Here is a 24,931-nt window from a genome sequence, read left to right as displayed (position 1 = left end):
TGGATGGAAGAAGAAAAAGTATTTCCAGGTTCTGAAGAGATTTGAAATATTGTTTATTCACTATTCACTGCTATTAAAAAAAAGAGCTATCCCCAAATGTATCCTAAAATGGCAGGCTTTCATTATCTTGTGTAGTTTCTGTGTATCATCTGCATGTGGTCTAGCTGGGTGGTTCTGGCCCAGGATGCATCACGAGGCTTCAGTTGTCCAAGGTGAAGTCATCCAAAGGATTGACTTGGGCTGGAGGGTCCTCTACTAATGGCTCACTCACGTGTCAGTTGGTAAGCTAAGCTCCTTCTCACAGACCTTCCCACAGGGCTGGGTAAGTTCAGCATGAGTTGTCTCCTCATAGTGCAAGAGATCCAAGAGTGAGGATGAAGAAACAGCTGCGGCCCCTTTTATGACCTAGTCTGTAAGTCACAGTCACTTCTGCCATAGTCTATTCATGACAGGCCATATGTCATTACTAAGCGCTGTCTGAAAGCAAAAGTAAGGGACTTTACCTCCTGAGGCGTGGTGTCATCTCAGCATTTATGGACGGAGCCTAAAATTACATCCAGCTTTGCTGTCGAATCACTGTCTCCAGAATCCAGTGAGACAGAGTAAAAGAACAGAATGCATAACGGCAGCCCTGCTCAGCACAGCTCCATGGAAATGTCCCCCAACAGCCCATCCTTTTATTTTAACTATTCCTGAAACATCCACATCCCTCCTACCTTGAGGCTGCATTCAAGACACTCTGATGACACTCCTAAGACATTGTAGGCAGTTAAATGGGACATTAAAAACAACAGAACAACCTACTCCTAAGATATTTGGAGCCAAGCAGTGTAATGGCTCATAAGCTCTCTCCCTCTAGCTATTACCATCATGTCCTGATCGATGACATTCTAGGCAGTAGCCCTTCCTCCCTGATCTTGGGACCATGGAGTGTCTAATTCTGGTTCCCTAACTTGCTTTCATGAATGTGGCTCTGGGGGGTAAACTTAGGAAGGATCACTCTGGAATACAGAAGTAGTCAGTGCTTTCACACAGGATCCTAGGGAGTCAACACAATCTTCAGAACAAACTGCCTCGTGTGGTTTTTTTTTTTATTGTATTTTTGGTGACCTGAAATTTGGTAAGATAAAAAGACCTTTAAAAATATAGTCTCTGTAAACATTGGGCCATAGGAGCTTGCAGGAGACCACAGGTGTTAGCTCCAGGGGTAGAACGCTTGTCTAACTTGCATGAGGCCCTGGATTAGATCCTAAGGATCTCAAAAGGAAAGAATAGTAGGAGCCAGGGGTTTACACTTTAAAATGAGTTCTCCAACAGTGTTGCCTTTAATCTTGAGTCTTGAGGACATTTGAGAAGGTGATGAAACATAAGGAAAATAAGTTCACACAATTTTGTCCAAGGTGCATAGCAGTGAACACAGAAGGAAGACACACATTTGCTGAGAAACGGGAAATATAAAGCAAGCCATAGAACTACTGACCACCACAGTCTTGTCCTAGACTCTTGACCAAGCTAAGTCAAATTTTGCCAATCTGGCAAGAAGAAAAGCCACCGGGATTCCCACTTGATAAGAAAACAGCACTAAAGGACATTTTCCAAGGATCATCCATAACCAACATCGGACCTTAAATTCCCGAGACCCATCTCCAGTAGAGGGAATTCCGAGCAGTGACACATAGCTCCGGAGGGACCTTTCCGACGGACACCCGGGGGCTCAGAGCGCACGAGACCGCAGAGCCCGAGAGGCGGGGCCTTGAGGGCGGGGCCGGAGGGCGACGCGCGACCACGCCCCCTCCGCGCGCCCCCCAGCGGCGGCCTGCGCGTCCGCGCCGACCCCTCCCCTCGCGCCTCGCGGGCGCACGCGCCGCCTCGCGCAGGGGCCGGAGGAGGCCGGGCCTGTCAGACCCCGCGGCCGGCCTCCGAGCGGCGCGGGGCGGGCGGGTGCAGCGGCTTGGGCTCGGCCTCCGTCCCTGGCCCGGGTCGCAGCAGCGCGAGCCTCCCGAGCGGGGATGCGCGGCGGCGGCGGCGGCGGCCAGCAGGTAGCCGAGCGCCGCCGGGTCCAGAGCTGGCGCGCGGCCGGGCGCGGCGACAGTAGCGGGTCTCGTTCTCCTCACGATGGGCAGGGACGCGCCGCGCTGCCCTGAGGAGCCCGAGCGCCCGTGAAGGCGGAGTCGCCGGCCGCCCTCCGCTGCCATGGCCGGCCCCGGCGCGTGGAAGCGCCTCAAATCCCTGCTGAGGAAAGACGACACGCCGCTGTTCTTAAATGACACCAGCGCCTTCGACTTCTCGGACGAGGTGAGCGACGAGGGGCTTTCGCGCTTTAATAAACTTCGAGTCGTGGTGGCCGACGATGACTCGGAAGCCCCGGAAAGGCCTGTGAACGGGGCGCACCCGGCCCTCCAGGCCGACGATGACTCCTTATTGGACCAGGACTTACCTTTGACCAACAGTCAGCTGAGTTTGAAGATGGACCCCTGTGACAACTGCAGCAAACGGCGCGAGTTGCTGAAGCAGAGGAAGGTGAAGACCAGGCTGACCATCGCTGCCGTCCTCTACTTGCTTTTCATGATCGGAGAGCTTGTAGGTGAGTTGTGTCGCCGACTCGCTTTCCTTTGACTTTGTCCAGCTGTTAGCTACGCCTAAATTGAAGTTGAAACTTTGTTTTCAGGAAGTTTGTGGAGTATCTAGAAGCATTCGCAGGTCAATATGAAAGGGACACGGGATTCCAAAGTGCGGTTCCCGTGAGCGCCCACGATAGCGCCCACCGATAGCTTGCAGGTATATCCTGTAACCCCCTTAAACAGTGTGCCATTTACCGTAGGGTTTAGGCTGTTATCTTGACTGCTTATCGTATAACTTCTCCTTTTACAGATTCTGATAAGACGCCAAGTTAATCTTTCAACGTCTAAAATAATTCTGACATTGATTAGAATCAGAATTTTATAGATCTAAGGAACGTTACTGAACACCATTCTATTTTCACACACAGGGGTTCTGATGGGATAAGATTATGAGGAATCTTCTTGGGAAATGAGAGAGCCATCTACAGTACCAGACTTTTCTTTCTGTCTACATTTTGGTTATTTGATGCTATTTATGCCATTTCCTCATGAGCTTCTAGCCAAGGGCTTTACAAAACTCCATACAGCCAACTAAAAGTTCATTATGAAAAGGAGTATCTACAGTGAGCGAGAGCTCTCCCCAACAGCTGCAGGAACTAGGTTTTCTTTCTCAGTTTTTAAATGATTTCAGATAATAATTTCTCACACTAAGGTTCTTAGTTTTGACCTTATTTTTACTATCACATTAGTTTATAGTCGTTCCTTCATATCCAAGGTGGATTGTTTCCAAAAGTCCCCTCTAGAAACCTGAATCTCAGGTTGCCTCATCCAGTGATGCCTTATGTAAAAGTCCCTTACATAAAACGAAGCAATTATTTGCATATAACCTACATATACATCTTCTGTACTTTAAATCATTTGGAAATCACTTTGACTACAAAATACAAAGTCGATGCTATATATAAATACTCGATTTTCTGAATCGTTGAGAGATTGACGAGCAGAACAAGTCCATGAATGGCGAGTGGTGAGGCAGTGTTCCTTTTTCAGGTGATTTCCATTCATGATCTCTGGGATCCATGGATGCAGTATGCACGTAGAGAACAAACTGCCAACTTCTTAGTGGCAGCTTATAAAGTGACAGAGGAGATGTTGTCTCATGTTGTCTCTTATGATGAACCCAAAACAAGAAGAGACCTGGCAGCCCAGATTTAAAATGTTGTGTGTAGAAGAATCATGTACATTCTCTGCCTGATGTCCCATATTGTTTTCTTCCTCAGTGTGAATCCAGCTGTACTGATTATCATTCTTTTCTCCGGTCTCCCTCTCTCCTGCCCTTAAGGCTTTCTTTCATGAGAGTAGATTCCTCAAAGGTTTTCAAACTTTCATTGACTATATAATAAGAAATAGACTGGTGAACACTCTACACATGTGGACGTAGGAGTGTACATATCCACACACACCAGTATAAACATATGCATAGCAAACACAAACTGTATCTGCCATGTTCTAATGTCTTCAGTTACCTCTCAGCCCACTAGTAGACTAGCTGTGGTACTTCAGCCATCTTTTAGCTTTTTCACAAATGTTTACTTAATTTTAATTTTGTATCTGTGTGGGGAGGGTGTGGGTGATTGGAGGGTAAGTATGTGCTGGTGAGTGCAGGTGCCTAGGCTTCAGATCCCCTAGAGCTGAAGCTGCAGGTGGGTGGTTGTTAACTTCCTGCTGTAGGTGCTGAGAACAAGAGTAGCCAAGAGTAGCCAGTCTCCTAACCTCTGAGCCTCTCTAACCTCCCTCTGGCCTGAGCTTTTATGTTCCTGCCTTTTCCCAGATCGTCCCTTGGATGCTTGTTACTCACAGTTCATTTCAAAAGACACCCCTGAAAGACTCGTTCTTGACTGTTGGGATCCACCTCTGCATCTTATTTCCATGTCTTTTATTTGTTTACTCTTTTGACTGAAATATAAGCTGAAACCCTAATACCTAAAGCAGTAAATGATACAAGTTAGACATAGTCAAATGAACTTTTGTTGAATTTTTAATTATATTTTTAAATTTTTTTCAATATTTTACACTTGCTTATAATGAATTTTAACCATTTTACATACACCCCCTCTCACATCCCTGCTCCCTTTCACACTGAAACCCTCTTCCCAACAAGGCTCCTACTTTGCTCTTTTCTTGCTTATGTGACCCACTCACTGACTTTAATTGGGGCAGTTAGTGTGAGCATTGGGGAAAATTAGTTATGAAGCATGGGAAACAGTATTATACCACTGAAGAGAGTGACACCCTTCTCCCCAGAAACCATTGACTGTCAATCAATAGTCCCTTAGGAAGAGGTGCAGCCCTATAAATCCTCTCTCTTTCTGGTTGAAATGTTGACAAGGACAAACCTGTTGCAGGTCTTGTTCAGGTAACCATAGTGGCACCAAGTCCATGGGTGCAAGAGCTCTGTCGTATGTAGACATCTTTTTGTGGCAGATCTTTTCAACGTCCAGCTCTGAACTTTTTTCAGCTCCCTCTTCCACATGTTCCTTGAGCCTTGGAGAAGGTGGTACAGAGGTTCTATTTAGGGAATTCTTCTGTGGAGAATTATAAATGTGTACTATAAAATGCGAAGATGGTAAGAACATGATCTCATGACTTCAGCAGACTAAGATCCAGGAACCTCTCAAACTCAACATTATGAAAATACTCACCATTCAGACCTTTTGAAGTTGATATTGAGTATTTGAAGTTAGTCACATTAATCATAATTCTCTCCCTTGAAATTAATTTAGATATAATTTCACTTCAGTAAAACTTAATATTTAATTATCTTGACGTCTCATTTCCAGAGGCTCTTACTCAGTAAAAATTTTTCAAAAACCACAATAGGTATTTCCTTTCCAATACTGATTTAATATCCAAATATAGACTCTTTGTTAAATAATAAGATATGGTAGGAACTGTAGTGCTCAGAATGTTACCTAGAGTTATACTGGCTCTAGTATAGTTATTAAAATGTAACTAAGGACATAGAAATAAATCATCTTATTGTAGGAAGTATGGGACAATAAAAAATCATTTGAAGATTTCAGAGACAAGCTTGATTTTGGATCTTGGTTTCCTCTGACTTGCTCCTGACATTGAACAGTGTCTGTCTTTCCTCCCTTCCCATCAGCAGGTCTCCTTTCTAAGTACCTAGGTGTTAATTTGTGTGCACTGTCCTGCATGTTCTAAATATCTAATGGAGAACAAGACTTATTATTATCTGAGGCTCTTTAGCTAATATAGGAGACAAGCATTACTTGAATAACCAAGGGATTACATTTTAAATTCGGATACTCTTAAGCTCTTTGAAGAAAAAAATAATCATACTAACCAGTGGGATACCATTTTTGCATGGAATAGAGCATTTAGAAGCACCAAAAAGGATATTAGGAGTCATCCAAGCAAAGAAAACAGCACAACAAAGGTCCCAAAACTTTCAGTTCTTTTAAGAAGCTGAAAGAAGACCAGTGTGACTGGAGTGTGGTTGGCATAAAGGAGGGAGGCAGGTGGACCAGATAAACAAGTCCTGAGAGACCACATTGAATGAGTGCAGTTGTTCTAATTCAGTGAAGCTGGTGAAGGCCTTGTAGGAGAGTGACTTTTTAAAAGATCATCATGGATGTTCTGTGAAGAAAGGAATGGGAGTACAAGAATGAGAGCAGTCTCAGAGAGCTCCTGACTAGAAACAAACAAGAGTAGATACAGAAAAGTGTCCTGTTAGAGAGAAACAGTGTCCAGGGAATATGAACAGAACTGTCACATTTGGACATGGGAGTTGAGAGCTGGTGAGGGATGGGACGTAGTTTCTCTTTAATCAGATAGAGACATAGGGAGACATCATTTTGAAGACGAAAGAGAGTGCAGAGCAAGATTGGGGTATGGATTCAAAGGCTGTTTTAAACACGTTTACTTGTATGCTTATGAAGACTAGTCAAGGGGAAATGTCTGGTAGGCTAGTAAATATGAGCCCATGCTTTAGAAAATGGACCGGCATAGTAGATGATGCCCCCAAATTAGGCAAAGCTACCTGAGAACCCACATCTTGAAGAACAACTTTAAGAAATCAAACGGAGGCAAACAGGTGTTCCAAAATCCAAAGAAACAAACTACATCTGCCCCCTTCCTTACCATTGATGTTACTTTCTACAGTTTTAATTGATTACAACAGCCTTATCCAAAGTTATTAAATGGAAAATTCAAGAACTAAACAACCCATGTTTAAATTGTTCACTGCTGTGGGTATTATAATGGAATCTCAGAGTCCTGCCCCATCCTGTCCAGGATATGAATCATCTCTTTGTGTAATGTGTCCACACGTAACTTTTATTATGGTGTATTGTTACAGACATTCTATTTTATTATTAGTTACTATGTTGCTTTCTTCCTGTGCCTAGCTAGTAATCTAAACTCTATCTTGGATTTGAACATGTATTATATAATATATATTATGTATATACATATTATACATATATAACTGTAAATATATACACATTACATATGTTAATGCATATACACATAAGTGTGTAATATCTATATGTGCATATATCATTTATATATAATATATATACATTATTTGATTCCAGGTGTCTTGGAGTACATGCTTCAGAATAGGGCAAGGAAGACTACTATATTTCTTTTTTTTTTTTTTTTTTTGGTTCTTTTTTTTTTTTTTCAGAGCTGGGGACCAAACCTAGGGCCTTGCACTTCCTAGGCAAGTGCTCTACCACTGAGCTAAATCCCTAACCCCCGACTACTATATTTCAAAGTGGAAAGAAGTTAAGAGAGCTTTTTAGATGAAAACTAAGATATACTTTGGATTTGTTAACAAAAACATATTTTACATGTTTCCTTCATTGGAACTAAAACATAAAAGATATACAGATTGACTTTTGGGTAAAGAACTGGTGTATTTAATTTTGCCCTATCTCAGTGTATCTCTTAAACTGCATTAAAGGGATTTTCCTTGCTGGGGGAGGGAATAAGTCCACACAGATGGGGAAAACGAAAGAGAAGAAAAATAGCAAAAATCTTGGAAACTGGAAAAGAAACAGAGTTAACTGACTTACTACACTCAAAAACACCAGCACCCCAGCTGAGAACCAGCTCAGGCCACACCACAGTAGTGGTCCTCAGCTTTTTTCTTCTTCTTCTTCTTCTTTTCTTTTCTTTTTTTTTTTTCTGGAGCTGGGGACCAAACCCAGGGCCTTGCGATTGCTAGGCAAGCGGTCTACCACTGAGCTAAATCCCCAACCCTGGTCCTCAGCTTTTGCTGTGCATTGCAGCCATTAGAGAACATAAGTCCCAACCTCAGAAGGCCTCATAATGGAGGCTTGGGATAGTACAGAGCATGTATTCATGGGTGTATTTCAGATAGTCTTGCTCCTCTGTAACCCTGGCTGGCCTGGAACTCAGTATGTAAACCAGGCTGGCCTCACACTCAATGAAATGCATCTGCCTCTACCTCCAAAGTGCTACAATTAAAGGCATGCTCCACCATAACTGGCCAGCATTTGCATTTTATTAGAACACAGGGGATGCTAATTCATCCCTCTGGACCCACACATAAGACAACTGAGCTATAGAGCATCCTAAGCAGGCCAGACTCAGTTGTCCCCAGTGCCTCTGGAATTATGTATATACCAAGAAGGCTAAAATAAGGAAAGCTAGTAAAAAAACCATTTTTTATAATCATATAATTGGTATCCTCAGAGATAAGATCATATATCTAGAAAAGAACAATTTGTTCTACAAAAAGAAATCCAGGGTAAAGGAAAAAAAATAACCTGTTGAACAATAAAAACATAAAAGAAACTAGAAAACAAAAACTCATAGAAAATTTAGAAAATGAGAAGCAATCATGGTAATGCATGCCTTATGTCAGTGTCTGGGAGGCAGAGCCAGGCAGATCTCTGAGTTCAAGGTCACCTTGTTCTCTATAGAGAGTTCTAGGCCATCCAGGGCTACATAGTGAGACTGTCTCAGCTAATCAATCAATCAATCATCAATTAACAATAGAAAATGAATCAAAATACTCTCCCAGAATAGAATAAAATTAATGATAGGAGAAAAAAGAAAATGTATGTGTGTGTTCATGTACATACATACATACAACACTCTGTGTTTGTTTCCCACTTATACACGGGAATATATTCCAAGATCCCTAGTAGATGCCTGAAATCACAGACTGTTCCAGACCCTAATACATATTGTCTTATGTTGCCACAACTAAATATCACAGAGTAAGTAATTTATAAAGCAAAAATGTATATTTACCTTGTGTTTCTGAAGACTGGAAAATTCAAGATCGAGAGGCTGCAGTTGTTGAGGTCTTTTTCATAGTCTCAAAGTAGTACTGAGGGTCACATGATAAGGAAGATGATCCTCATTCAGATCTCTTTTTCCTTTAAAGTCATAGTTTTATTGAAACAAGGCTCTGCCCTTAGCGTATCACTTAACACTACCACCCAGCCATCGGTTTAAAGTTCCACCCTCTTAATACCCCATAATGGAGATCAGCATGGGTTGTGGCGGGGACATTAAAGTCTAACATACACACACACCATACTTATTCCTATGCCATTAATTACACCATAGCTTCTAAATATCTTTTGTTCCTCTTTTCAGAGATTATTATCTGTATAACTATAAGCTAAGCTAATTTTTACTCTTTGGGTTGTTGCTAGTATGCACTTTCTAGAATTCTTCAGTGTCATTTCATGTTCAACCCTTCCTGAATAAAAGAAAGCATACCTTCTTTCTGCTTGGCTGTAATATTTAGATACTGTTGCTATTAACTCACTGTATTCATAGAATTAATAAGTTGAGCAAAAGTCGCATCCTGCTTTTGTTTTTACCACCAACTTAATGGTTAACCTCATGAAGTAATGAACACTTTGAAGACCCTGTTAATAGAAATGGGTTTTTTTCACCAGAAATTTGTGCAGTGGTCCTTCCATACCTACAGATTCCATGTCCACAGGTGCTACACCTGTGTTTCAGTTGGAAAATATTTGAAATATATGTTTATATAGAATGTATACATAATTGTTTTCTTATAGTATTTTCCTAAATAGTGCAGTGCAATAATTACATTGTATTAGATGGTATCAGTAATCTGGAAATAATGTAAATTATGTATAGGTTTATATGTACAGGCTGTGTGTGCAAATATGGTATTTTATATAAGATATTTGAACATGCACAGATTTTGATACAATTTTCTGGAACACTTCTCATATAAATTAAAGGATATGACATCTATACTATTTTTCATGAAACTTTAGAATACCTTGATTTAGTTGTATCAGGATAGAAATTTAGTTAACAGGGTTTTTTTTGTTTTTTGTTTTTTTTTGTAGGATGTTACACATTTTGAGTTTGATGGCTTACTTTTTGTAGTTACTCTTCCTTCCCTTTCTCCCAGGTGGATACATGGCAAATAGCTTAGCAATAATGACAGATGCACTTCATATGCTAACTGACCTTAGTGCCATCATACTCACTCTTCTTGCTTTGTGGCTGTCTTCAAAGTCACCAACCAGAAGATTCACCTTTGGATTTCATCGCCTAGGTAGGTAATTTAAGTTTATTTGATTTACAATATCTTAATGGAAAGCCATAATGAACTATGACACCGATTAACTGAAATATTTAAGGTAATAATGGTTTTGAACAAAGAAATGAAAATAAATAATGAGACTTACCCAAAAAGCTATCTTCCATGGAAAACCCCGCTAGGCCTCACTAAATAGTTTGTACAGAATTATGTGGTTATAGTTACTCTTCAAATGTCTCGTGTGCCTGAGTATGCCATAACAAGGAGGCTTACTTCCAGTTTACTGACCTGAGCAAAACTAATTGAGTGACTCATTAATAAGCATTCACTGCTTCTTTTACTTTAAAATTTTCAACTGAAGCCCATTTTAAACATTTCATCATATGTTCAACATATGCTATGTGACTGCACTGTATCAATGTAATTCAGCAAATGCATCCATAATATTTCATTTAAAGACTTTTAAAAATCTATATTATTGCCTACATAGCTCTGATTCTTACTGTTGCTGTGACTTTAAACTTACTCTAAAAATACATAAAATAACTATTTGAACTATTATCTGACAGGCCATATCTGTAGATCATAGATTTGAAAAGTTCAGCACTTGATAATGCACATTAAAGAATTGAGATAAAAATGATATTCTTTGGCTTTTTTTTTTTTACACACTCAAGATTCTAGTCCCCTCCCGGCCCACCTCCTACTGTTCCACATCCCAAACCCCCCCTCCACTATGATGTCTCCACCCCACCCACCCCAACAGACCTCTAAACTCCCTGGGGCCTCCAATCTCTTGAGGGTTAGATGCATTTTCTCTGACTGAACCCAAACCCCAGAGTCCTCTGCTGTATATGTGTTGGGGGCCTCATATCAGCTAGTGTATGCTGCCTGGTGGATGATCCAGTGTCTGAGAGATCTCGGGGGTCCAAGTTAATTGAGACTGCTGTTCTTTTACACCCTCCTCCTCAGCTTCCTCCAGCTTTCCCTAATTCAACTACAGGGGTCAGCATTTTCTGTTGATTGGTTGGGTGCAAATATCTGCAACTGGATATTGCCTTGAGAATCTACTAAGAAAGCAGAAAATAGGGCTAGAGTTATTAAAAATTGGCACTTTATCAATGAACCAAATCAAACACTATCTGTAGTAGTAAATATCAGCCTGGTTTAATTGCAGTTGTCATGTTCTGTTGTGTAGATCGCTTTGCTCTTAGAAATAACATTTTTCTGGGGCTGAAGAGATGTCTCAAGAGTGCATACTATTCTTTTTAATTTTTATTTTTAAATAACAGTATTCTTTGATTTTTAAGACTTACTTATTTTTATGTTATGTTTATAGGCATTTTGTCTGCATGTATGTTTGTGCACCACTTACATGCCTGGTACCCAGGGAGGCCAGAGAGAGCATCGGATCCTCTGGACCTGGAGTTACAGACAGTTATGTGCCACCGTGTGGGTAGTGGAAATTGAACCTGGCTCCCCTGGAAGAGCAGCCTGTTCTCTTAATTCCTGTGCCATCTCTCCAGTCCTATATGTGTGGCTCTTCCAGGGGAATTTAGTTCCCAGCACCCACAAGAGCAGCTAACAGCTGCCTGCAATTTCAGTGTCAAGGTGAAGAGCTGCCTCTGGTCTTAACAGTCATCTATACACACACACACACACACACACACACACACACACACACACACACACACACACACACACACACACACACACACACACACACACACACACTCTTAGAGTTTATTGATGGTAGCCTTTTAATTGATGTTTTAAACACCTGTGAGAGAAAACAAAGAAACCAATAGCTTGATTCAAATCCTGGCTATCTCACTTACTACCAATTTGACTTTATGCAAGCTCTGTAACATCTTCATGTTTCCATTTTCTGTTTGTAAAGGATGCTAATAATAGTGTCTCCCTCATAAAGTTATTAAGGGCAGTAAGTGAATTACTATTTGGAAAGAATTCAGGACAGTGCCTAGCACTTCAAAAGGAATCTTCATTCATTATTTAATCCACTTCACTCATTCTTTGAAAAAAGTTAAAACAAACTCAAGAATTTAATCGTATGTACGTATGTATACAGAAAGGCTGGTATAAATTCTTTGGAACATCCAGTCTTGAAAATTTTTAGCTAATTTTTATCATTATTTGTTAATGGTCTACATTTTGTGGTAAAACAGTATGTGTACTCCTTAGAAGAAAAGAAATGCTGAGGGCCAGTGGAAATGAGTGGGAGGGTCACCGCACTCTTCTCTTAGGGCTATCACCACAGTCTCTTTAAGCACTGCAGGATTTTTTCCTTCTTGTATAGCTGTGGATGGTATGAAATCATTCTGATGTTTCTTTATTTATACTACAACAGCAGCAGGTATATGTGGGGAGAGAGAAAGAGAGGACTGAAGCCTTATGTGTTGTATGTATTTAAGTGTCTGGATTTATTTGATTATGGGCATGTCCCTTTACTCTGAGAACTAATAAAACAGGATTTAATGAAACCACGATGAGAGAGATCCCACAAATCTTTAGGAGGAAAATGATTCTCTTCTAAGGGAGTGTGTCATTCTGAAGACAGCAACTCCCATCTGGCTTGTCCTTTCTACTTTTATCTGTGTAGATTATCTTAGTAATTGGCTGTTTATGTGAAGGTTCTTCCAGATCTTCGGGGACCGTACTGATGTAAAGACTATACTAAGCAGCACTGTTTGTGTTTAGGATAGAAAGCAGTGTTTATGATATGATCATTTAAATCCTCAGCCTGTTAATGGCAAGATGGTGGCACAGGTATTGCTCATAGTATTTGCTGAGCAGAGATCATGGTCAGAGCCAGCTAGATGTGCCTTGGGCAACATTTGACTAGAGATGATTCTGTGTAGTCTGTTGCTTTATCCACTAATCCTAGAGAAACAGAAAGCATTTCCATCATACAAGCATCAAAAAATAATAATAACCCTTCTGCCTAGTTGTGATTCATTTCATTTTAACAGCTTCCTCCTACCTATCTCAAAAGCTGTGCCTTTTACTATTCACATCTTATTGCAAATTTAATCACATCACATGAACTTTTACTGGAAAAGAATTGAGTTCTAGAGCTTGCTGGAAATGGAAATTTAAGTTGAGGCATAAGGAAGGCATGACTGAAGTGGTTAACACTGGATAACTGTAAGTCAGCATGACCATAGTTGGCACTGTAGTGTGGTGTAGGGAGTGATAAGAAAGCAGAAGTAGAAAAAGCGATTTAGAATAAAAGAGGGGAAGCCCAAAGACAGACTCTGGACCATGAGCTGCTGAAAATCCCAATAACATCAGTTTGAGTGCAGTTAGGATCTCTGGCTGAGATAAATACAAACACTAGTTTGGAAGGCCTACGTAAATCCAACACACCCCTCTGTAGTTTTCTTCCTATCTGGAAGAAGGCAGGAAAGAGTGGAAAAGAAAGTGGAAGAGAGGAAATCTCGTGTTCATCTCCTTTTTATAGATCTCTGGAACATACCTTGGATATTTGCTTAGTTCTTTGTGACAATGGAAAGACAAATGCCATGTAATTCTAGTGAAATATACTCATTATTGACATCATAGTACTAGCACAGCAAACTCTTTTTTTTAAAGATTTTATTTATTTATTATATGTAAGTTCACGGTAGCCGTCTTCAGACACACCAGAGGAGGGCATCAGATCTCATTACAAATGGTTGTGAACCACCATGTGGTTGCTGGGATTTGAACTCAGGACCCCTGGAAGGAGCAGTCGGTGCTCTTAAGCACTGAGCCATCTCTCTAGCCCAGCACAGCAAATTCTTATACTAGACCAGTAATTTATGCAACACCCACAACACATGTATGCTTCTATTGTGCATGGTCTACTTTGTTGACACAGTTATTCATTGACTGAATGAGTACCCACTGGTTACTAATGAATGAGTGAATAAGGGTGAGGAGACACAGTGACTGTTGTGTGCACCTAGACACAAAATAATCACAAAGTATAGTAAATGCTACAAAGATAAAGAAAAGACACTGTGTCAGAGAATAGCAAAGGGTCCAGTACTTTTACACAATCTTTGATGCTCCTACTTTGGCATGTTCGCACATTTTTAAATGTACGATAACTTTGATATTTTATAGTACAATAAACTTAATAATCTTGTATATTTTATGTTTTATGCCATTTAAATTTTCTTTTAGCATTTACTAGCCATTCAGATGCAAACTGTTTAGTTCATATGGGAAATGTACCATGTGCTATGCCTTGATAATTGACAGCCCAGTAAAGACCCTAGGAGGCTCAGCATGGTGTCACACACCTGTGATCGCAGCACTTAGGAGGATGAAGGAAGAGGCCTGCCCAGGCTACTTACCAAACAAGTTCAGGATAGACCTTATTTCAAAAATGTGAAGTAGTGTCCTTGGTGGCACGTGCCTATAATGGCAGCACTGGGGAGGCAAAGGCAGCAGGATCACTGGGACTTGCTGTTGGCCTGGTCTACAGAGCAAAGTACAGGCCACCTGGGAATGTTTTAGACCTTGTCTAAAAGCAAAGCAAAACAAATTCAAAATCCCCAAGTGATCTAACAGAAAGCTTACATTCATGCTTACTCTCTTCTAGCTGCTTAATTTAGCCAAATAGACTGATTTAATTTTATGTATATAAAGTAGCAAATATGTTAGTACTATGACACTACACAATATGGAACTTTCATAAAAATCTCCTTTCAAACTAGTGGTAGCACAACCCTTTCATCCCATCACTCCTGAGGCAGAGGCAGGCAAATCTCCAAGTTCGAGGCCAGCCTAATCTATAGAGCAAGTTCTAGGACAGCCAGGGCTATACAGAAAAACACTATCTCAAAAAGAAATTTTTTTCAAGAATTTTTAGGGACTGGAGAGATAGTTAGCAGTTAAGAGCACTGACTACTCTTCCAAAGAACTGGAGTTCAATCCCCAGCACCCACATGGTAGCTTACAGCTATCTATAACTCTAGTCACAGGATTTGATGACCTCTTCTGGCCTCTGCCAGCACCACATAAGCACATGGTGCACAGACATCCATGCAGGCAGAACACCCATACAAAGTAATAAAACAAGATTTTCTTTTATTGTAATTATCATTTAGAATTTGTCCATTTCTTCCTATGATGAATTACTCTTTATCTCCTTACTTATTCCCCTTCTTACCCATTTTTCCTGTGGGTTATTCATTTTGTTATTGTGTTGTTAAGACCAAGTCTCCTATATCCCAGGCTGGTCTCAAACTCAATGTGCAGTTGAGGGTGATGACCTTGAATTCTGATCCATTTGACCTTACTTCCTGAGTGACAAGGTTACAAATGCACCTCCAGACCCAAACTGAGCTAGAGACCAAGCCAGGGCTTTATGCTGCGCTACAACACAAGCTGCTAGCATTCTTTTAATTGATTTAGTTTAGAAAAGTGGTCTGTGGTCACGTTTTCTTTTTCTCTGTATCAGTTTTGCCTTCTGAATAGAGATGTGAATAAAGGATGGGGATGAAATAGTTAAGGATCTAAATTATTCAAGTTGCTAAATACTTTAAGTAAGAAAAATGTTGTATGACAAAAATAACAGTGCTTTTCCTCCATAGAGGAAAGAAAATGTAAGTCAAAGACTGAACAATGTTTAGTTGATATGAAGTGTAACTGCTGTGCTGAAGCTGCCTGCATTTCCCATCTTCCCTTGTAGAGGTTCTGTCGGCCATGATCAGTGTCATGCTGGTGTATGTACTTATGGGATTCCTCTTATACGAGGCTGTGCAGAGAACCATCCATATGAACTATGAAATCAATGGCGATGTCATGCTCATCACTGCAGCTGTTGGAGTTGCAGTTAATGTGATGTAAGCACAACGTTTTCACATACTATGAGCTAAAAGATTATTGCACACTGCATGTATTCAGACTATGGAATATTTTCATATTTAAAAATATAGTAAGTCAGTTTTACTTAGAAGTATAATAAAATAGAGCATTAAAACTTGTTAGTTTGCCCACGTGACTCAGAGTTTAACACTAAGGAATTTGAGTAGAACCAAATATGTTGTTTAATATTTAATACTTTTATGATACCTACATTTTAAGGGGGTTGTTCATTTATTTTATTTGTGTATGGGGAGCACATACATCATATTGTGCATACATGGAAGTCTTAGAACAACTTACAGGAGTCATTTCTCTTCTTTGACCACGTGGGTTCCAAGAATCAAACTCACATTGTCAGACTTAGCAATAAGCATCTTTACCTGCTGAACCATCTCACTAGTCTGTTAGCTAGTTCTTTTTTTTCCCCCCCTTCGGAGCTGAGGACCAAACCCAGGGCCTTGCGCTTGCTAGGCAAGCACTCTACCTCTGAGCTAAATCCCCAACCCCTTCTGTTAGCTAGTTCTTAAAATCACTTTTTCCTTCTCAAAACTACTGAACTATGTTTCATCCTTAATCGTTTCAAGCAGAAGTTAGCTGACTTTCTATAGAGGACAGATGGGTTGTGGTAGAGCTTAGCAATCCAACACTGCCTAGTGTGCACGAGGCCCTAGTTGATCCCTGCACTTCCAATACAACAAAAAGGCTGATTAGTATCATAGACCCTGAGAGCCACAGTTTCATTTGAAGTGACAGAACACTGATGTTAAAAACAAAAGCAGCCATATTCACTGTGTGAACAAATATGTGTGCCTGTATCTAATAAAACTATCTTTAAAACTAGCCAAATATGGTCTGGTGGCCTTAGTTTACAAATCACTGTCTAATGGCTTCTATTCAAATCTGGAATAAAAATCAGAAATTTCAACACTTGCATTCTTAAATAAAATCCATGCAGCCCTCCTATTTCCCTCTTAGCATTGCTCTCCTTAGCCACAGTATCATACTTTTTAAGTGCATGGAGCAAATTTTCATTTCAGGCATTTGCCGGCTGCTCTGCCTAGAATATAGAGCCACCATCTGCTCTTGACTTCTTCAAGTCCCTGCTCAGATGAAGTCTGAGAGAGCTCTTCTGTGCCTACCCCACCCCCTCCCCACTTACCTGGCCCTCATCTTCCAACTTCCACAGCGCTGTATACAAAGCTGTTTCCAAGGCATTTCACATTAACTGGCTCTGTCTCAATGTATATTTGCTTGCACCTCTGACATCCAGAACGTAAGCTCCATAAACCTTAAACAGTGTTTGCTGTTTAACAGGTGCTTAAATCCATATTAAATGACTGCTCTGGATTGCTCCATTACTGTCTGAATAGTAATAAATGTTTTATCAGTAATTTTAGAGAAATAATATGTTTTCTTTCATTTTTAACAGAATGGGGTTTCTGTTGAACCAGTCCGGTCACCACCATTCTCACGCTCATTCCCACTCCCTACCTTCAAATTCTCCGAGCATGGTATCTAGTGGACACAGCCATGGGCAGGACAGCTTGGCCGTGAGAGCTGCATTTGTACACGCCCTGGGGGATTTGGTACAAAGTGTTGGTGTGCTTATAGCTGCATACATCATACGATTCAAGGTAAAATTGTGCACTTCCTATTTCAAATTACTTAATTTGGGTATTTAAAAAGTTAGTTGTCTCTTATCAATGTACTGGACACAGACTTTCTAGTCATTCTTCACTGGTGTAAGGTTAGTTGGTGCAGTTACTTACTATCAGGAAGCGCAATGGCATTGCCTTGACACCTGAAGTTAGCTTTAATAGCACTTTCACTGTAAAACAGTTAATTAACCCTTATCACTGAGCCATTAGACCACAGGCTATGCACTGAGGGTCTCATCTTTGCAGCAACTCTAAATTTTAATTCAGTCCTGTTCAGTATGAATATTTCAATCCAAATGACTGATTCAGTTCTTTCCAGCTTTAATATCTTATGCTTCTGAGTGAAGGATTCAGAGAAGCCACAGAAGAGAATAGATACAATGATTAAACTTCTAGAAAAGACACAGGAGACAAGTCATTTGAACAATCTTAAAGAGTAAAGATGTTTCTTAAGTACAGAATCCAATCCTGGTAAAGAAAGAGAAAGAGCAGGGGTTGGGGATTTAGCTCAGTGGTAGAGCGCTTGCCTAGGAAGCGCAAGGCCCTGGGTTCGGTCCCCAGCTCCGGGAAAAAAAAAAAAGAAAAAAAAAAAAGAAAGAGAAAGAGCAGTGTCTTGCTCCACTTTATAGTATGTTAATGTCTGTCTCTGTAGTCACACGACTTTGCTCTGTTGCCTTCTAGCCAGAATACAAGATTGCTGACCCCATCTGTACGTATATATTTTCATTACTTGTGGCATTCACAACGCTCCGCATTATATGGGACACAGTAGTGATAATACTGGAAGGTAAGCACTTACCAATACCCTCCACTGTGGGTTACCCTTCCCGGGAGAGCTTGAGTCAGAGGCGCCCTGGACAGGAGTCATGTCTTGCATTTTGATGTTCACTTGTACATAACAAGAAGCAGTGCAGTCACGCACTTAACCCTTCCAGCAAGTAAAGCAGACAGTCTGCTGAGTTAGGATCTTTACACACAAGAAAATGTTTGACAGCCAGTGTCATTCCGGCTAGGAAAAGAGTGCAGCTTTTAATTCTTGGCACAGTTATAACTTGTGGTTTATTTGATTCCTTCACTTCATTTAATTTGTGTCTTTGTAATTTTTTTTGGCATCCTTGTCTTCCTGAGAGCATGAAGACAAAAGTTTTCAGCAATAGCTTATGTCAACTGTTTCTAAGATGTGCATAACTGCACAGGCCTGTAATCCCAGTACTTAGGACTCAGAGGAAAGTATCTCTCCATGAGTTCAAGGTCAACCTGGTTTACATAGGGAGGTCCAGGCTAGCCAGGGCTACATAGTAAAACCATGTTGAGAAGGAGAATAATTTTTTCTATCCTAACTTATTAAGATTAAACTAAGTATTCTAACTTGATTGCTACTCAATTTTAGTGAGAATTGACATTTTAAAAGTATGTATTGATCTCTTGTATATTTCCTATATTTTTGTAAGAATGTCCATAATTTATCTTAAAGTATAAACATACCTTAATGAATTCATTGGAACTGAATTTGACAAAGCCATTTGTTTTCTTTAAATGTGACTTAAAACTTTTCCTACCAAAGTAAACTTACAAATTATATATTCCAAACTAATAGGTGTACCGAGCCATTTGAATGTAGACTATATCAAAGAGTCGTTGATGAAGATAGAAGATGTATATTCTGTGGAAGATTTGAATATCTGGTCTCTCACTTCTGGAAAAGCCACTGCCATAGTGCACATGCAGCTAAGTATGTTGCTCATGGGTTCATGGGGACAGGCTTCTGTCCTATGAGTCAGCATCTGAGCTTATCATATGTATGAAGATTTAGGGAGGGAGGAGGCTCTTCAAAAGATGAATTGCAGATCAAAGGGTAACAAGGGCTGGGAAGGCAGTTCAGTGTTGTGCACTGGCCCTACCATGCATGAGGCCGTGTGTTTAATTCCTGAAACTCCAAATAAATAAATAACGACATTTAAATTGTTTACTTATTTAAGAGATGTTACAAATTGATACCTGTCTCCATTTTAAAGACATTACATAGATTTGCTATGTCATCTTTTATATAATAAAAGCCAAACTCTTATTTACATCATCTCAGAGATTGGAGGCTTTTTAAAATCAAAATAGCATGTGCACTTGGTTCTTAAGCCATGCAAGTCTTTAAGCAGGAGACTTGCAGTTGTTTGTAACATTCTCCACTGAGCATGGACTGAAAGACTGAGATCCTGAGAAGCTGTTCTGGGCTTGGAAGGACTTAGAGAGGGAGGCGTCAGATGAGCATATGCTTGTAGTGTGCTGTGGTTTCTTCTCTGTATCTCGTTTACTAATGTCAGGCAATGCACAATAAATAATTTGATATTTTATTGTTATTGCAGTTCCCGGAAGTTCATCAAAATGGGAGGAAGTGCAGTCGAAAGCTAAGCACCTCTTGCTGAACACATTCGGCATGTACAAGTGCACTGTTCAGCTCCAGAGCTACAGACAGGAAGCCACCAGAACTTGTGCAAATTGTCAAAGTTCCAGTACCTGATTCTATGTCCTTGGGGTCTACAGCCTTATTTATCCCGCAGTCACAGACTTGAGAGCAATAAACGCAAACCTAATGGAGTCCCTGACAGCTGTGTCCATGTCAAGCCCCAGTCTCCCCAAAACAGACTCTGTTCTGACTGATATTTGCATGATTTTCAGGCAAAGAAGTTCCAAAGTACTGTTTACAGAATGAGCTGTAACTCTGAAGATACCTCATAGAAGACAATCCAAGACCATACTTCATTAATTTGACAGAGTACGCAACATGTACAGGAAGACTCAGAATTCAGTATTTGCATCTAAAAACTACTTTTTTCGAGCCTTTTATATGAAGTCAGTGCTAGCAAACTCAGTGTTGAACTATTTGAGATTTTTGTCTATGTGTAATCTTGGCATCCAGTTTCTGGAATTGTGTTCTCTTTTTATAAAAATTAGCCCTCAACAGATTTCAGAAAATATTTATATCCAGAAAATGGAATAAGCATGTATTCCTAAGTGTTTCAGAACTGTTTTATTTCACAAATAACTTATAAGCAGATTTTCCAGATAGTACTGGATTTTGAATCTCAACACTTTTGATTATTTGTAATCTTGTCTGAAATATTCACATTATGCCGTCACTGTCCTTCAGTTATGTAGGAAAACTTTAATATAATTACGAATGGCAGAAATTAGATTTAACCTCAAATTCCCTTACCATATGATGATCTTAAACAGAGAAGCCAAGTGGTAGGCTGTGGAGTTTTGGATTCTGTCTTCCTGAACATCACTTCTGTGCTTTATGTAGAATTGTTTTAGGACAGTAAGAGACAACAGAGTTTCAGCAGTTGTCCAGTGTGCTCCTTAGAACTCCGACGTTTGTTAGTAAGTTTGCTTAGCACCTTGTTCTCAGGTGTACTCAGTATCATTTGTGGACATCTTCCCCAGTACCTACAAATGGCCAAGACGGAGGTTAGTAACACCTACCACTGGAGTACCTTCGTTACTCCAGAGAGAATTTATGTTATGATATAGGCTAGGGGTTCTCCACAGATTGCAGAAACTCCCAAGGTACAATCTTGAAGTTTTACAATAATGCCATAGCAGAAAGATACAAAGGCGTTGGGTGGAGAAAGCTCTTTGAGAAAACACAAGGTAAAAGGTTCTGTTTTGTCTTGTTTAGTTTTGTTTGACCATGTATGTGCACAGAAGAACTGAAATAAGGATGGACACTAAAACTGTCTGGGAAGCAGCGTAAATATTTCCAAGCTCAAGGGAAGGCAGCTGACTGCAGTTGTGTTAAAGAGACAGTCATGAATATTCATGCTTCATTCCCAGCAGTTGCTTTGATAGGAGCTCCTTTCAGCTTAGACACTGTGGATGGCTCTTGTCTCCTCAGAATCAGAGTGGAGTAACACTGTCCCAAACAGGTTGTGAAGTTCTAGAAATCCAAGAGACGTGTAAATGAAGAGTGAGAAGTTGAGACATTCTCTGTGTGTAAAACTAAAATAAGAAATAGGGTCAAAAAACAGCTGGTGTTACTCCATAAAACTCAATGGGTATGTGTTGAATTCAAAGTTTACTTTGAAAAAAACAAAAAGTTTACTTTAACTTTTATTGTAAGTCCATTTAAAATTATAAATATTTGAACTTCAAATTTTCTTAGAATATAAATAAAACAATGATTAACCTGAGTAGATGGCAGGCATTTAAGTGGCTGCCTGGGCATTTGTGGCCTTTTGATATCTAGGGGAAAAGGAAAGTGTGCATTTTATACTTAACATTTTCCCACATTGGGTGAGCTCATTTCTTGTAAACAACCCTTTACCATAGTGTGGGTATATCCGGATATTCATGTTGACTTAGTCCTTAAGACCAGTTCTGGAAGTCTTAACTGTCATATTCACGTAAAGTGGGATGCCTGAGGTCTCTGCACTTCACCTTGCAGCAGGACCTAGACTCTGTGCCTCACTGGGTCCACAAGATGGAAAGCTGGTAGACCTTATGAGTTAAATTGTCAACCCATAGAGGAAAGACATTAAGTCAGCAGTTACATCAGGGACTACACAGCTGTGAGGTTTGACCTGTCTTTCCCCCATTGAGACACAGTGCACCGTGGCACAGCCTCTCAGTTAACTATGAAAACTCTTTGCTCTGCAAAAAGCAGGATCTGAATTGATTTGGGAGATATAGTGCTAATCTTGTACTGGGAAACACCATGGCATTTCTCCACGGCAGTATGTTCTAAGGAGTATTTCAGATAATTAGTTACTGTAGACATTAACCTGTATTTCACACCTTGGGCCCATGAAGTCTTTTGTTTTAGGAAGACTGTCTGACTAACAGTCTTGCTGTCTGAAGAAGACCAAGAATGCAGTTGAGTAAGCATACTCAATAGGCAGAACTGGAGCTACTGTGCTTCTTACTGGCAGCTATGTTAACTTCCACAGCTAAAGGTCTTAATGTGAGCATAGATTTTCACATTCACAGCTTCCATCCGCATTGTTTAGCAGATCACTAGATGTCTTGGTTTACCATTTTTCTTGTCAGTTTGGGGTAGAGGTTTTCATTTTCCTCTATGATATATTTCCTGATTATATGACTCTCAGTGTTCTGTCTTAAGCCCAGGTCACCCACTTGCCAGTATTTGTCTTCAGGAGATCCTTCCCACAGTGGACACAGTGAAGATCAGAGAGATACACAAGCTTCTCTCCATTTTTCAGAGACTTTCAGCCAATACTTAGAAATACGTTTCCAGGTGAGAAAGGTTTTAAAACCTCAGATCATCCCCTGACCAGGATTTCTGCATGGGAACATGGTAGAGAATATGAGACAGAAATAGACTGAGCAGCTACTGTGAACCTTTGAGGTTCTCACAGTGCCAGTCCGCAAGCACACTTAGAGATTTTGATCCTGAAGCCTACTTCAGCTCCATCTGGTTTTCTGTAGTTATAACCATTGGTTCATCATCATATGATGCTCTCACAGACTCTGAGCTCGTTTGCTGTTGACTACCTTGTAGGTAGTAAACTGAAAGGTCTAGAATGTGCCACTCTATATACCTATAATACCATTCAGTTCAGTTCATCTTTGGACCCTCTTAGTTACAAATGATCAGTGACATCTCACTAGCTACTGTCCTGAGGGAGGGAGCAAGTCTGATCTCTAGATAATTGACTTAACATCTCTGTAGCCAGAACACCATTTGCAAACTCATAATTCCAACTCCAGGTCTGTCAAATGAATCCTATGGACCAGGGCTGCAGATTTGATTCTACAGGTAGATATATTGTTTGTGATGTTAGTGGGAGCATGCAAACTAGAGAGAAAAATTTGTGGGAATTCCTCAGTATTGTGTGTCTCCATTTAGGCAACACATCAGTGAGTTCTTGGTTACAGAATGTTTGTTGGAGATCAACAGTCATTTTCTGATTTTTGTTAAGATTGGTAAGTGTTTATGGAGACCTTGCCAGCTAAATCCATGGCAGTGTCCATTTAAATAGTGCAATTAAGAATACCCCGAAATAAATGGAACCCAAAGTTGAAACATGCCAGGATGCCCCTTTTCTACCCAGGAGAAACCTTATATTTGGAAACTGTCTGCCTCTCTAAATAAATATGTGATTAATAAGCCATATCACAGTTTAAGGAATTGTATATACTTTCCTGTATGCCCCTCCAAAAACCAAGTATTTTGCAAATGATTGATTTTAGAAAGATTTTGAAGCTGGGGTTTATCTGTGTAATGAAGACCAGATTCTTTGTATATGTACTGTATTTGTAATTTTCAAATGAAATTTCCTATATGATTATTAAATAAAGTGTTGTTTTGCCTTGTGGTTTATTAAAAACTTACAATGTACAGCCACCTAAATTTTTTCTATTTTCATTGATTAGTTAATGGTAGAAGGCCTTAAAACATACTGATCTAAAACTTCAGTGCCCTTCTAAGTGTTTAAGAAATAAGCCTTTGGTCTGGATAGCTCAGTGGTTAAGAGCACTGACTGCTCTTCCATAGGTCCTGAGTTCAAATCTCAACAACCACATGGTGGCTCACAACCATCTGTAGTAAGATCTGATGCCCTCTTCTGGTGTGTCTGAAAAACAGCTACAGAGTGCACTCATATATAATAAATAAATCTTAAAAAAAGAATCCCTTTTTAAAAATCTCCTAGGTAGGATTTAATATTGAAAGAAACTTTCTCTCTTGGTGTCAATCACTTGTAATGTAAAATTGGATTTTGCATCTCTAAATGTCTTTAATCAGTGCAGTATTTCATGACGTGAAGATTATGTGAGCTCTAAGTTCCGATGGCCATCATGTCCCTGGGAAAATGTTTGCTCATCCAGATATGGTAGCTGTGGCTGCTCTCATGCTGCAGTGGCAGAATTGAGTAGCTGTGACAGATACTAAGCTTTTACTGTGGGAACTTTGTAGGAAAAGTTTGCCCTGTCCTGGTGTAGATGGTTAAACCTTGGAAAGGCTGAAACAGCATGTGTGGATGCAAGAGACCCACTTGGAAGTTGATGTACCTGGGGAAACTTAGGCATCTCTCACCACCACTTCTTTCCTTGGCTTTTTTCTTTATTCTCTTTTGGGGCTGGAGGAGAAATATGCAAGTAGCAAGATTTCCCATCTTACCATCTACAGTATTCCATAGAGCTGTCTGCACAGCACATGCTTACCACAGCTGTGGTAGCATACTTCCAACCAAAAGATTACACATCTAAATTCTCACTTGGACACTAAG

General features: G+C 40.1%; 1 protein-coding gene across 1 annotated transcript; it reads left to right on the top strand.

Annotated features, from left to right (window-relative positions):
• Positions 1–1,927: 1,927 nt before the first annotated feature.
• On the top strand, positions 1,928–24,054 carry Slc30a4 (solute carrier family 30 member 4). Its single transcript, NM_172066.2, is given in 7 exon segments — positions 1,928–2,584; positions 10,021–10,167; positions 15,854–16,007; positions 17,459–17,663; positions 18,369–18,474; positions 19,285–19,419; positions 20,048–24,054. Coding segments are annotated over 7 exon segments (1,293 nt in total). The 5' UTR covers positions 1,928–2,193; the 3' UTR covers positions 20,203–24,054.
• The last annotated feature ends 877 nt before the right edge of the window (positions 24,055–24,931 follow it).

This window comes from Rattus norvegicus, chromosome 3 (genome assembly GCF_021556685.1).
Source record: "Rattus norvegicus strain SHRSP/BbbUtx chromosome 3, alternate assembly SHRSP_T2T, whole genome shotgun sequence".
NCBI classification, from domain to species: domain Eukaryota; kingdom Metazoa; phylum Chordata; class Mammalia; order Rodentia; family Muridae; genus Rattus; species Rattus norvegicus.
Note: the sequence above shows the minus strand (reverse complement) of the source record. Positions and strands in the feature narration are given on the sequence as shown.